This window comes from Lonchura striata, chromosome 11, assembly GCF_050655825.1.
Source record: "Lonchura striata isolate lonStrDom1 chromosome 11, ASM5065582v1, whole genome shotgun sequence".
Taxonomy (NCBI): domain Eukaryota; kingdom Metazoa; phylum Chordata; class Aves; order Passeriformes; family Estrildidae; genus Lonchura; species Lonchura striata.
Genome location: NC_140713.1, coordinates 22481711 through 22496160, shown reverse-complemented (window position 1 = coordinate 22496160; position 14450 = coordinate 22481711). Strand labels below are relative to the sequence as shown.

At 45.1% G+C, this 14450-nt stretch overlaps 1 protein-coding gene across 1 annotated transcript; it reads right to left on the bottom strand.

Annotated features, from left to right (window-relative positions):
- Positions 1 to 1711: 1711 nt before the first annotated feature.
- LOC110476243 (uncharacterized) lies at positions 1712 to 10241 on the bottom strand. The gene is made up of 11 exons (XM_077786244.2): positions 9886 to 10241; positions 8909 to 9043; positions 8010 to 8134; positions 7671 to 7739; positions 7376 to 7489; positions 6532 to 6647; positions 6190 to 6245; positions 4823 to 4875; positions 4004 to 4131; positions 3282 to 3438; positions 1712 to 2197 (listed from the first exon to the last, which is right to left on the bottom strand). Exons 1-11 carry the CDS (start codon positions 10084 to 10086, stop codon positions 2119 to 2121), a joined length of 1233 nt encoding a protein of 410 aa, XP_077642370.2. The 5' UTR covers positions 10087 to 10241; the 3' UTR covers positions 1712 to 2118.
- Positions 10242 to 14450: the final 4209 nt, after the last annotated feature.

Here is a 14450-nt window from a genome sequence, read left to right as displayed (position 1 = left end):
CTCTAATTCTCCACCCACTGGTACCAAAAGAAACAAGAAGAAGACAAAAGGGGAGTGATGAAGGCTTCATGTCTTCCTCCTCCACTGCAGGAACATGAACTTCCAATAATCTGGGGGGACACCTACCTTTTCCCCACAGCATCCCTAATTCTAAGCCCAGTTTCTGGAATTAGGAGATAACCAGACCAATCCCTTCCTTGATGGGATTTTTTTTTCTTTTAATTTTTGGACTGGACAGGGAATTCTTTTTACAGTGATTTCTCAAACTGTGATTCCAGAGTTCTAATTAGCAATTCTTCTCATAATCTACATGCTCTGACACCTCCAAAACCTTGCTTTATTATGTGTCTGTCTCCCACCTTCTAAATGTTAATGTTTTAGCCTTGAAGAAGTAAGTGAAAGGGAAAGAGATGACAAGAACTCCACAGGAAAAAAAAGGAACAGATGTTCCTGAGATCATAGCAAAACAAGCCACACACTTAATAGGAACAAACTGTGATGTATAACATCATTATTTTTCTAACCTTTCTAAAATTACCTATTTGACTGATTTCTGAGGTGTAAAAAGAGGCATAAGGCCTTCCCTCCTGTCAAAGTACCATTGTCTGGAGAAATTTAGAAGCTCCCTGTTTCAGCACCTCGAGACCACGAGAGCACAGACAGATTTAAGGCATCTTTGAGGTTGTGCAAGGCTCACAAGAATGTGGCCATTAATACCACTGTAACTGGAGAAGTGTTTATAGAGGTCCAGCTCAAATCCAAAGCTCTGAATCAGCGCCAATCCCAAAAGAAATGCACCCAGAAGTCAGCTTGGCTCATCCAGAGGTGCTTTGGGATGAAGGAGGGGCACAGCACCTGCACCTGTTGGGGTGCAGCTCAAGGGCACGATGCAGAACTGGGATAAGGGGATAACTGGGATAAGGTTAGAAATTGGGGAATTAATTAGGGAATTAGGGAATGGGAATCTCTCATAACTGCAGGAGGGTGCTGATAAAACCAGCCTGCCACAGCACATCAGGCTTGCAGCACCCCAGTCTTGTTCAGGGTCACATCCCCAATTGCGACATGTATGTCATAAATACAGGTGGAATCATTTTATATTCATGCACCCATTCTGCAGAAAAGGTTGTTGTAGCAATAAGTGTAAGAACTGCCTCAGAAAGGAAAAATTATTCTTTAAATTCTATTAAAGTGTCATCTTCTGTCAGCCTAAGCAGGGATTATAAAAACACAAAGCTGTGCACCCAGATTTCACTATTTTCTGAAATATAATGGTAGTACTATTCTAATTATAAAGTGTCTTTCCTTAATTTCTCCTCTCCACACTTTCCACTTAACTTTTTTTTTTTTTTTTTACATATTTTAAGTATGTTTAGCTTTCAGTAATTAATAGCAAGATGCATCTAAGTAGGGAATACCTACCTTGGGCCAGTGAATACTGTTGATGCTGTGGTTAATAAGGCACTTACAAGGGAATTATGAGGAATTCAGATCCCTTTCTAAATTGGATTACCAGACCCTGCCTTCCTTTCAGACAAGGGGAAATCGTGTTTGTACCACTTATTTCATTGGCCATTAATGCTATTCCTAGAGGACAGCTCATTTAGATGTGCTTTCTCCTGCTCTTTCATGTTTTACCCAGCCATAGACAAAACTATCAGTTTCCTGTAACAGGTTTTTCCCACATTTTAATGACTATAACAACCAGAGAGTTCAGAAATACACAGTTTTTATTTCAAAAACAAATCTGAGAGAAGAGAGGAGCTGCTAAATTGGGTCAGTGATTCACATAGCCTGAGATCCTGGTCGTCACGGTGGGGAGCAGCTGGAAGTTTAGGAAAAACACCAAAGGACAGAGCATGGAATGATCCCTCCCAGTGCATTCCTCCTGCAATCAGACATCCTTCAAATTGCCTCCAGACCACCCTGGTTAGCAACCACTGAAAGCTGCACTAATAAAAATAGATCTCATTTCTCTCCAAATCCTTTTATACTCCTGACCTCCCCAGCATCCTGTGACGAGTTCTACACTCAAACCAGGGGTGTTTTTTTGCAGGGAATTACATTTTTTTGGAAAGCTGCTGCTTGCTAACGTTGCTGGGATGAGCTGGTGGATGATCACAGGGGAGAGGCAGCGGTGGCAGGGTCAGCTTTGGAGCCAAGCTGCAGATTTGGAACCGGCTGGGCGGCCTCGTCCCTGCGGGAAGAGCAGCGATGCTGAGCTGGTGTCTGCTGGAGAGGAGGAAGAACAACAGCCCCACCCTTCCATTTCTCCCATGGGGTTGATTTGGGAGCAGATAGGAGGTGGAATTGTGTCAGCACTGCCAGATGAAGGCTCCCTGGGGCAGCTCCAGGCCAGCCGGGGCTGTCTGGACTTGCGGAACCGGCCCCGTTTGGGTTTTACCCAAGACTTTCCCTGCTGGGTCATTTCCTCCACCAGGCAGGTTTGGACAGCCCAGGAGGGGAGGGAGCAGGGAGCTGGCAGCACCTGCAGGTTCAAGTTCAACCAGCAGGTATTTTGTACTTTTGGCCTGTTTTATGTGCTTTAAATTTGTCTGGTTTTTGGAAGGAGCTGCAGTCTCCATCTGCTGAAAGTCATTTTTTGGCATTTCCTCTAGCAGCCAAGGATTAGTGTTTATTTTTAAAAAGCAAACAAAATGTATGCAACAAAATTTGCCTTTTTCTTTCACAAGAGCGAAGACTCCATATGGAAAAGGCTCCAGGGAAAGAGTGGCAAACACGTGGCAGGAGGAGCAGCACTCCACTGAAAAGGGAAGCACATTCTTTGTGGATGTAATTTTATCCCAAACATTTCTGTGGGGATTTTATGAAAATTTATCTGTTCAAATAAATCCTGTCCACACAAATCCTTGAGTAAGCAAGTTTTACCCCTAAACTGCCTCTGTTTGGGGTGAAGACTCTTTTTCTAAACAGAAAAATACAGATTTTCTAAATATGAGAGTGTCCAGAATGGAGCATCCTACAACTCATAAACCTATATGGAGTTTAGGTTTTATGGACACCTATATAAAATCCACATAAACCTATAAAACAAACAAATTTCTGCACCCATGAAGTGCTTGTGCAATTATTCCTTTGTAAATAATATGAGTGCTTGTCAACTTAATAAACACATTAAGCACTAAATGGGCAACATTTTTTTTTACATGAGGTAAAAAAATCAGTGCGTTTATGCTTCAAATATCAATAGAGTTGTAACCATACAAGTCAATATAGGAGGATGGGAGATTTTAACCTCTTCTTTCCTGTCATTATTTTACCTGTAATAAAATTCAACCAGGCCCCAGCCTGGTGTCAACCCATTGAGCTGGAAATCTGCAATGCACTCGTGGAAAACTCCACTCCCTGTCAGGCCATTGTACACCACGGGGCAGTTCTGCTTATCCAGAGCTGCAGAAACATCAAAGCTCTTGCCACCTTGGAGAAGAGTAAAAAGGGAACAATGTCACCAACTTTCAGTAGTATTTTATCTCAAAATAATCCCAATATCTATTATTTTTGTGTATAGGGGTTTTTATGCTTTTCTGAAGAGTGATAGTTCTGTCTGCTCTGTAAATCAAGTAAACTGATCAACCATATTTCCAGCTGAATCCACATCATAACAGATGTTCTGACACCCCCCAAAAAGTGGAAATTGTTATTTTTTGTGGATTAGCACAAACAACAGTCACCACAAACAGAATCTGTAACACTCCCTCTGTGGCCTCTGGCCCTGATCCTGCAGTGGACACATTTCACCAAGGACGCACCACAACTATAATTTAATTTAAGCAGGGAAGTGCCCATGGCAGCGGGGTTGGAAGCAGAGGATCTCCAACTCCATTCCAAGCCAAACCATGATTATCTGGTTCTAAGTAGATTTCTCAGGGTGTAAGATGATGCATTCCCCAGGATCACACGGGATCTCACTGAACAGTCTCCCCTCCACTAAAGGAACTGCAGGCCAAGAAATGAAGATGCAGCTGGACTGTGTTGAGCTTACCAGCAGTAAAACTGACTCCATACTCATCCTGGATAAGCCCATCCTCAGCCAGCTGAGCCAGGGAGGCGTTGGACCACTCAATGCCAGCCTTCCTCCCATCAGGAAAAAACACATAACCTACAGTGAGGCTGAAGGGGAGAGGAATGCAGCAGGTTTAAAGTTCAGACAAAACTCAAATGCACCAGAACAATGGCAGAGAGAATTGGGACTGTTGTGCCTGGAGAAGAGAAGGTTCTGGGGACTTCCAAGAGAGCTGGAGAGGGACTTTGGAAAAGGGCTTGGAGTGCCAGGATAAGGGGAAATGCTTCCCACTGCCAGAGGGCAGGGTGAGATGGGATATTGGGAAGAAATTCTTCCCTGTGAGGATGGTAAAGCCCTGGCACACGTTGCCCAGAGAAGCTGTGGCTGGCCCATCTCTGGAAGTGTCCAAGGCCAGGTTGGATGAGGCTTGGAGCAACCTTGGGGCCATGGACACTGGTCTTTAATCTTCTGGATGCAGGGAACACCAGGCAGGGCTCCTTGTGGAATGTCCCACTACAGCTGGAACCTTCTCAAACAGCTGGGAGTGCCCAGTTTGTACCTCTAAATCATCCAGACACAAAGGCAGCTCCATCTGAAGGGAAAGGAAGCAAGGGAAGGTAAAAGCTGTCCTCGTGACTAACTGCAAATAAAAACTGGGAGTAGGGAGCATGAGGGCGTGGATGGAAACTGGGCTGTACAGGTTCAAAGCAGGAATTTGCACACAGGTGTCCTGCAGAGAAGCTTTTGCCACCTCTAAGATGAGTGGTTTTAGCAACATAAAGTTCTTTGGTCACTTACTGAGTTGTGGTAGCTGGCATGTTAATAACTGTTAAATGTGCTGCAGTCCCATCCTGCAAGAGAGAGAAAGAAAAAGCAGCCAGAGTTGTGCAGGTTCATTTCTGAGGGCCCTTCACTGGCTGGACCAAGAAGACACTGGATAGAATTCAGCTTATGCAATGTGCTAAAATCCCCTCACTACATCTTCTGTGAAAATCTGCCTGCAAACAAATCCAAACACATTCAGGACAAATTAAGGACAATGGGAACAAAAGAAAGTCCACAGCAAGAGGACACAGGAGGGAAACAAAGCCTGCACAGAGGTACAAAACTGGTGTACTATGACCTGACTTCTAACCTGTATTCATCTATGTCTGGGAGCAGCAGATAGGGAAAATGTTAAGAAGGAACTGGAATCTCCTGGTTTTATTATTTTCCCTTCTGTCCTTAGGTCTGGATTCTTCATGGTCCACTTGGGCTGCTCTGAGGCAAATTTAAGCCTCCTCTGTTGCTATAAATGTACAGACACTCAGGGTAAGAGGACTCCAAACTTCCATCTGCAATAAACTTCTTAATGAAGTCAGCTGGCTTTTAATTAGGGGCAGAACAGCCACAGTCACTTTGAGACTTGAAAAACTGGCCAACAGGGAGAAGTTGGTCATACACATTGTGGTGCCAAAGCTCAGTCTTAGTAAAAGATACACAGGCACATGATTTGCACAGAAGTGGCATTTTCCAGGCTGGGAAAAGAACTTTTATTCTGAATTCAGTCTAAACCCCTGTAATGCTGCCTGTAATAGAGAGTTTTGATTTAATGGCTGGCTTGGCAAAGGAAATGCCTTTTCAGGAGCATCTGCTGGGCTTGGCTGGCAGCTGGCAGGGCCTGCCCTCAGCGTGTCCCTGGGCTGTGTGCTCTGAGCAGCCACAGCTCTGCCTCTCCCCCACACAGCACAGCAGAATTATGGCTCAGCACAGGCAGAAATATTTGCTGACTGCTGTCATGAAGGCTTAGGATGCTTCAAACACCTCAGGCTTCCCATTAATGGGAATCAGCTCTGCAGCAGCTCCATGGAGCGCTGGGCACTTGCAGCAGCTGAGAATCTCTCCTGTAAAGCTGTCAGCCTAATTTTTCTTGAAAGAGCCAAAACTGTTTCAAGTATCAAACAAGTTCTGCTTCAATCAGTCTTGCAAAATCTCAGTTTTTACACACACAGTTCTGCTTTTGAGAGCTTCTCCCAACACTGATCTGGGCTAATGGTGCCACCAGTGAGCACTTCTGACTGTGCACCATGGACGAACCCAAATCCTTATTTCTGGATGCTTAAATATGCCTGGAAAGCTCAGAAAAACTTCCTGTTTCAATAGCACATTGCCATGTTAATACCTACTTCAAAGTGTGCCAAAATCATGACATAACGGTAAATCTCAGCCCAATTCCGGACACCTGCAAAAAAAGAACAAAATCCCCCAACCTGGAGTTTCACCATTCCTGGGAAATGTGAACTAACAGTACCTGACTTCACAATAATTTTTTTTTTATATATAAAGCAATATCCAGTAATTGATAACAAGGTAAGCAATGTATGACCCCAAAACAGTGATGATATTTCCTCTGGAATATCTTAATTGTTATTTTAATAGATAATCCCTAATCTCACTGCTTTGCCAGTGCCAGCTACAGTGAAGGCATTCCCTTCTGGGAGGGAGGGAATTCTTTCCAGGGTTGTTACCATAGGAGTGGCTCCGAATGCCTTTGAGGGAAAGTTCCGTTTTCCCACAATTTTCGATTTCAATCTCTCCAACAGAGCGGCCCCACTGCTCGTGTCGGAAATGCTGCTCCCTTTGTCTGGAAGGAAGAAAGGAGTGGATCAGCACAGGCAAGAGCTCCAGTTCTCCTCAGGAAGCCTCAATGCCAACCTGATGGATTTATCCCCCAAAATGAAGGAAATTTCAGAGAATTTGGACCATGGCTATCCCAGATTTCACACATCATTTCTACATTTCCCAGTTACTGTTATATAATGAGACACCTGAGAATGAATGAAACAGCAGCAAATTCTCACCCTGACAGAAAATAAAGTCACCCTTTGTTTGAAGAAATGCTGGGCTGCCAAACAGCTGCTGCTTAGAACTCAGCAAGCATCACCAAACCCCACACATTATTGATATACATCATTTCTGCTTCTATTTAGATAACACACCATTGACTCTCATATTTAACCCACCCACTTCAGCTCCTTTCTCACAGGATTATATTCCTTTTCTTAGCTATACCTGGACCATTGACTTTGGAAGCTGACTAAACCAATGAAAATAGAAAGAATAAGAATAAGAATAAGAGTAAGAATAAGAATAAGAATATGCTGAGGGTTTCACTCAGATGTCAGGAAGATCCCACCTGTGTGCAGGATCCCCCAGGTGTGGTGTGGCATTGAAACCAAGAGCCATGTTCTTTATTAGAGCACTTCAAATTAAACCTATCTTCTAAATTCTACTATAACACACATCAGACCTTGAAGAGAACTGTAGAAAAAATTATTATTAACCCCAGAAGACATTAATCTTGTCCCTCACTTTTTGACCCTCTGGAAGAGCTCTATGGTCCACGGCTCCTGGGCTAAAGCACGAGCAAATGTGCTGGGGTTATTATCAACATTAAAGTTAAAAACGTCTGTGGAGTTCTCCCAGCTAGAAAAGAGAGAAGAAAAAAAAAAAGACATTATTAGCATTCAGCTCATACAAGGCCAAGTTGTGCACTTGCTACTTTGACAAAAGTAATCTTTGTATTTTATTGGAAAATTCTGATTTTTGCCATTTTAAATTAGCCATGAGCTTACTGTACAACCCAAAGCAAAGATGAAAAACTTACTGCAAAGAGAATTTAACTGGTACAAGTTCTCCTTCCTCTTCACTCCACTGCTGTCTGTAGGGTCCTTTCCTGCAAGGCAAAGCACTATAATTTTATATCAGTCCTGAACAAACAACAAAATATTTCTTGCATGTTTGGAATTGGGTGGAATTGAAGAATCTATAATACTCTACACCACCAGTTTTATTTTCATTCCTTAAAAATCAAAGTGTCTTAGTTACCAAGCAGCTTTTTGTTCATGCTGGTTAAATTTAAAATAAATTAAATCTATTTCCAGATAGTGCTGAAACAACCTTGGTTTTATCTGTAGATAAATGAAATTAGGGAGTGCTACAGTACCTGAGTAATCCATCAAAATTTATCTTCCAGCACATTTGGGGCTCCAGGTATTCCATAGTGAGTCCTCCTCCACTCCAGATCTCTTTGGATTCATCTCTCACCATCATGTTTGGGTGCTGTGGGTGCTAAAAAGAGGAAACATTTCAGGAAAACATTTGCTTAATTCAATTGTGAGGATGCCACAAAGCAGTCTAGTTATACTAAATAATACTAAAAACCAAAAATAATGCACATCAATCCTCTCTTTTTTCCCCCTGTATTCTCCAAATAGGATTTATCTTGCTTTTTCTGGTCATGGCTACTTAGTGAAATAGATTTGTGAACATAAAGAGAGTTGAGTGCAAAGGGATTTATGTCCTTCTTTACTATGTAGCCAGCTCTTAATAAAAAAAGAAAATCCGCAGGCAAAAATCTGATTAATGATATCTGATTAAGCTTTCTTTTCAGCAAGAATGAAGCAGATGTGCACAGAACTCCCAACCAAAAAGCTTTTCCCTTTCTTTTAAAGAGGCAATTCCAAATGGTTTTTATAGCATGAAAATGAAAAAGGAGGGGGGGGGGGAAGCAACCATATGCAGAAAATGGAACTCATTAACCACGTGCTGCACCTGATTGGAAAAACTGGATGCTCAAATTCTTCCTGGGGGATTTAATAAGGCACTTTTTAGAAACTGTTCTGTTTTGTGCAGATTGTGGGGAAGGGCAATGAGTGTCAGACCCTACAAAGAAAGAGCCATACCCAGTACTCTGACCAGTTCTACCGCTGCCTTTAGACACAGCACGGGTGCCTTACTGGTGTGAAGATGCAGAGAACATAAACCTTGGCTTGGGATCCCATCACAGGGTCAAGAAAGGAGTTAAGCACTGCTCCTGAACATCACCCCACATCCAGCACCTACTTCAAACTCGCCTATCCCATCCAGCCTCAGGAAGAGCCACATCTCACAGAGGCCAGCGGGGCGTCGGGCCAGGCGAGCAATCACAAAGGTCTTGTTGGTCTCTGCAAAGCCCGTGAAGTACAAGGAATCCAGAGCCTGGGAAAGGGAAATGGATTTCAGCTCCCGCTGGAGGCAGGAAAGGGAGGGGAGAAGCTCAGCAATCCTTTGTTTTCCATAGGCTTCTGCTCAGGGATCAAATTTTGCTTTCACTTTTTGCATGACATAGCAGGCATCCCGAGAGTAGCCAGGCAGCTTTAAAAGCAGCACTGCAACTTCAGCCAAAAGAAAGGAAAACTCAAAAAAACCCCCAAAGATGTTGGGCATTGAGGGGTGCCAAGCACCGGGATGCAGGGAACGGGAGTACCTGAGGGATTGCCAGGGCGACGCAAGGTGCTGGAATGCAAAGGATGCAGTGGGGTGGAGGTGGTGTAGGTCTAGGGAAGTTTGAGTCCAAAGGGGAAAAGGTGTTCTGAAGGAACGTGGGGATGCCGAGGATGGAAATTCCAAAGCTGGGTGAACGAGGGGATGCCGTAGATGAGAGTTCCAAGACTGGGAGAAGGAGGGGATGCTGGGGATGGGAGTTGCAAGACTGGGAGAACGAGGGAATGCCGGGGATGGGAGTTCCAAAGCTGGGGGAACGTGGAGATGCTGGGGATGGGAATTCCAAAGCTGGGGGGACAAGGGAATGCTGGGGATGGGAGCTCCAAGACTGGTGGAACGTGGAGATGCAGGGGATGGGCGTTCCAAAGCTGGGGGAATGAGGGGATGCCGGGGATGGAATGCCGGGGGAACAGGGAGATGGGAGCTCCAAGGATGGAATGGGAGCTCCAAGGAGATGGGAGCGCCAGGGATGGGGGACACAGGGATGCCAGGATATGCGAGCGGGGTGTCGCAGAAGCGGGTCCCAGGGAAGGAGGTCTCAGGACCGGGCCACTCACGTTGGGGTCGGCGCGGAGCGGGCGCGGCCGGCGCGGCTCGGCGGTGCCTGCGGCCGCTCGCTGCCGGCAGGCGCCGAGGCAGAGCAGGAGGCAGCCCAGGGCCCAGCGCTTCAGCGGCGCCCAGGAGCCGGGGGCGGCCGCTCGTCCGGCCCCGAGCAGCGCCAGCAGCGCCGCGGCCAGCAGCGCCAGCAGCGCCGGCATCTCGGGGTGCGGGCGCGGAGCGGTGCGGGCGCGGAGCGGTGCGGACGGGGAGCGGTGCGGGCGCGGAGCGGTGCGGGCGCGGAGCGGGGCTGACGGGGAGCGGTGCGGGCGCGGAGCGGTGCGGGCGCGGAGCGGTGCGGGCGCGGAGCGGTGCGGGCGCGGAGCGGGGCTGGCTCCGGCCGCCCCCAAACTCCGCCTCGGGGCCGCTCCCCGCCGCGTCCCGGGATGGATCGCTGTCATTTCCGCGAGGGGCTTGTCCAGCTCTGCTTTATTTACTGCGCGCTCCGAGGGAAGTTCAGGCCGTTCTCCTAGAGCAAACCCTCTGGTGATGCGGTGCAGGAAAAGCGGGTGTTAGGTCTCTTCCCCGAGCCTCTCAACGCTTTGCTGCAGATCGCTGAAGGACAGTCCGCTTAAGATTAGAGATACGAAATAAGTGTTTGATAAGGAAGGTGGTGAAACACTGACACAGGTTGCCACAGAGGTGATGGATGCCCCATCCCTGGAACCATTTGTGTGCAGCTTTGAGCAACCTGGTCTAGTTGATGATACCCATGGCGTGGGGGGGGAGGGGGGTTGCAAAAGCATCCTTCCAAATCAAACTATTCTATGATTCTGTGATTTCTTATCCTGTTTTATTGGGCTCTTGGCATACGTGGGTCCTTCTCTTGCTCCCACTGCCAGCTCCAGCCAACAGGCAGCAGCCCATTTCATTCAAGGAACCAAAACATCCCACCCACAGCAGGCATCTTAGCATCTCTCCAGGTACCATTGTAGGTACCATTTCTAGAAGCCATATTTTTGAAGGTTTTTGGCTGCCTGTACAAAAGATCTTTTTTTATTCCTTCTACAATCAGCATTTAGTCTCACTTCCCTGCACTGAAACAAACTCAGGCTCTCAGGAGAGGCTGAAGTGCACCTAATCTCACTTTGAAGAAAACTGGGGCTCTCAGAACCTGTGATTTCTTTGTCTCCTGGGTGTTTGGACTCCTGGGAGCTCTCCAAACTTCTCAACAGATTCCCTGTTACTTGCAAAAACATGTATTGTGCATTTTTCTGCCTTGTTTCAATTGTGCCTCCGTTTGGTTTTATAACCACCTCTGCCCTGGTTTGTGTTTAATGGATCAGTGCTTATGGTTCTTTAGATTTTCTTCTCTGAATGTAACTTGTTTTTCCTGAGCTCTGCTTTTTGCCCTTTTTCCCAGTTTGTCCAGATACTGATGTGCACTTACACTGCCCTGGTGATCATGTTTCTATTGTTCCCTCAAAAGCTTTTAGCGCCTTAGATGTTCCTTTTACCTTTTTTAAGAAGGTTCCTCAGTTTTTCACAGCTCCCCTTTTCTGAGACCAGGCACAGCTGTTCTGTGGTATTTTATTGCTGTCCATGGGCCACATCAAATTAAAAGGAGAAGGGCAGAAGGCACCAGAGATTCAGACAATGAGGCTCAGAAATTAATTTCAGTAAATCACCATTGCTTCAGCCAATATTGAAGGGGCACATCTTCAAGTTAAGCACTTAGAGTAAGCAGAGCCAATAAGGTTGTTTTCCAGAGAGCCAGAGGGATAATAAGGTTGTTTTCATGGTGTGCAGGGACTGAAAACAGCCTGAAAGAAAGAGATGTGTCACAATGTTATCACCCTGCACCTGCAGCACAGCAGATGTGGCTCAGCCCACAGAAAGGCTGCAAAGGGGATGGATTATGAAAAACAGCTTTTCTTTTTCGCTCTTTATTGACACACAGCAATAGTCAGTGGGGAAGGAGCCACACAAATGACAAACCTTTGTGACTTTACAAACATGCACATAATTAAATCCTCCTCTGCCTGAGGTGGAAAGGGCTTCAACAAATGACAGATTCTCCTAAAACTCATTTTTTCCCCAATGCAACCCATGAGCAGCTTTGCTGGAGGAAAGGCTAGCAGAGCTGGGATTGTTCACCTGGAAAAGTGAAACTTCAAGGTGACCTCATGGCAGCCCATGAGCTTTACTCATGCTTTACAAACATGCACATAATTAAATCCTCCTCTGCCTGAGGTGGAAGGGGCTTCAACAAATGACAGATTCTTCTAAAACTTTTTTTTTTCCCCAATGCAACTCACGAGCAGCTTTGCTGCCCTTCCCCAAATTATTGGAGTCCTTACACAAACCACTTCAATTTCAATATTTGCATGTCTGAGGGGAGGAGAAATGGGGCGTGAATATTTTTATGCCTGATCTGTGAAGCATTCCACAGTGAAGGCATTGTGTGTATCCCTACAGAATCTGTACCAGAGATAAGCTCCTTCCTCCCTGCGAGGACAGGACATGGAAACAATTTGTTTCGTGCCACCTTCTGTTTCCACATTTCTTAGGTAATTTGTTTGAGGGCTTGAAGTTATCTCTGGCAAACAATTTATCTTGGCAATGTTATTTGTGGTGGAAATGGGTTCCAAACCATCAGGACCTGTAGAAGAACCGAAGTCCTGACATGTCTGGGGATGTTTTTAGTGTGACAACATCAACTCTGTGTATTGAAACAAGTCTAAGAGCTGCTCCATGTGTTCAGTGAAAATGTGGGGAGGAAAATATTCAACTTGATTTGGTTTTAAGATCAGGAGGAAATCAGGAACCTGTGACTGATGCACGGTGCTGAAACACAAAGAAAAAGCAAGCTGAATTTAAGAATTTCTGGTTAGCATAAATTTAAGCTTCTGCATAAGGTCTTAAGCATCTGCAATATTGCTAAACAAAGATGTCACAGTACTTCACTTTCTTGTAACTCCTGCGTAATTCTGGTATCTCAGCCACCCTGAGATAAAAGTACAAAAATGGTAGTTGTCTCAAGGGTTAAACTCACTGTAATTTAATAAAAATAATAGAATATTATTCTGTTTTCATTTTTATTGCCCCATAAATAACATATTAGTTACATTAAGGAAAAGACTGAGGGAGAAGGCACTTTTAGAAAATTATCAGCTCTTATGATTTTGTGTCTATAAATATTTACATAATTATATTTAAATAGCAGAGGCATTGGCATAGACTAATTTCCTTTCATATGTGCAACCAGCTGTTGGGAAAGAGGAGAAAATATATAAAATCAAGCTTTTCAGAGGTCCCCAATATTTCAGCACAGGAGACAAACAGGCACGTGAGCAGCCGTGTTTTATTGCACTTATCAGCACACACAACCCTTGTGCACTGGCTGCCCGTGTCCCACTAGATGGTGGTCATGCTACAAGAAAAAAAAAGGACGCAGGAGCATGCCCGAGTTGTCATGGTTTCTGTTCATCATCCTTCAGCGTTTTAAATTTGTTTTAAAAATATCCTCAGCTCAAAGTTTGCTGCTTTGCCTGTATTTTTTGAGCCACTGGGTCTGTATTTTTCCTAATACACAGTGGGAAATCCTGAATGAGTGTCATGTAATATTTCCATATCAAACAATTTAACTATTGATGTTTAAGCAGAGTGAACAACTGCTGAACATGCTCTTGAATTAGGTGCTAAATCACATTTCTGGGACTCTCAGAAGTGAAATCATAGAAGGTTTGGGTGGGAAGGGATCTTAAAGCTCATCCCATTCCACCCCCTGCCATGGGCAGGGACACCTCCCCCTATCCCAAGTGGCTCCAAGCCCCATCCAACCTGGCCTTGGGCTCTTCCAGCTTCGAGGTACAAGTTAATGAGGGACTGTAATGAAATATGAGCACGAAAATGTAATATATGGTTTAGAATAAATTCATACTCAGGACTAATAAAAAAAAACAAAACAGTATCTTTTTTAATGGAACCAAGTGATGGGAAAGAGCAATATACGCAGGATGAATTCCTGTGGCCAGAACAAGATATTCAAGGGGATTACCGTCTAACAGGATTTCAGCAATCAGAGTATTCCGGGAAAACCTCCATTTAGAAGCACCACAAAAAAAGAACATGTATGAATATGTGAAAAAGGACAAAAGGAAACAAGAGGACCCCCCCACAGAATGCTACTAAGTCTGGAAACAGTATAAAAAACCCCTGTGAAATCCATACCCTGTGAGCTGCCAGGGTACGGTGCCGCATTAGTTCACCCAGCACCGATGGCCTGGCTCGGTGCTGATTTGCTTGTGCGATTTTCCAATTCTACTTTGATTTAATTTAATAAATTCCTTTAATTATTAAATCGACTGATTCGTTTATAACAAAAATATGCGTAGACATAAAGCAAAAATTCTTCATGGAGAACCTGAAGTAACACCCACCACCTGTGTGGTCAGTTCTTGCAGGGGCAGGGCGATGTCCCAACTTTCAGAACTGCTTCCAGCCCTGAGCCCAGCACAGCAGGGACCAGGAGCTGCTGCAGAGAGCCCAGAGCAGGCTCCAGGGTGATCAGAGGGATGGAGCA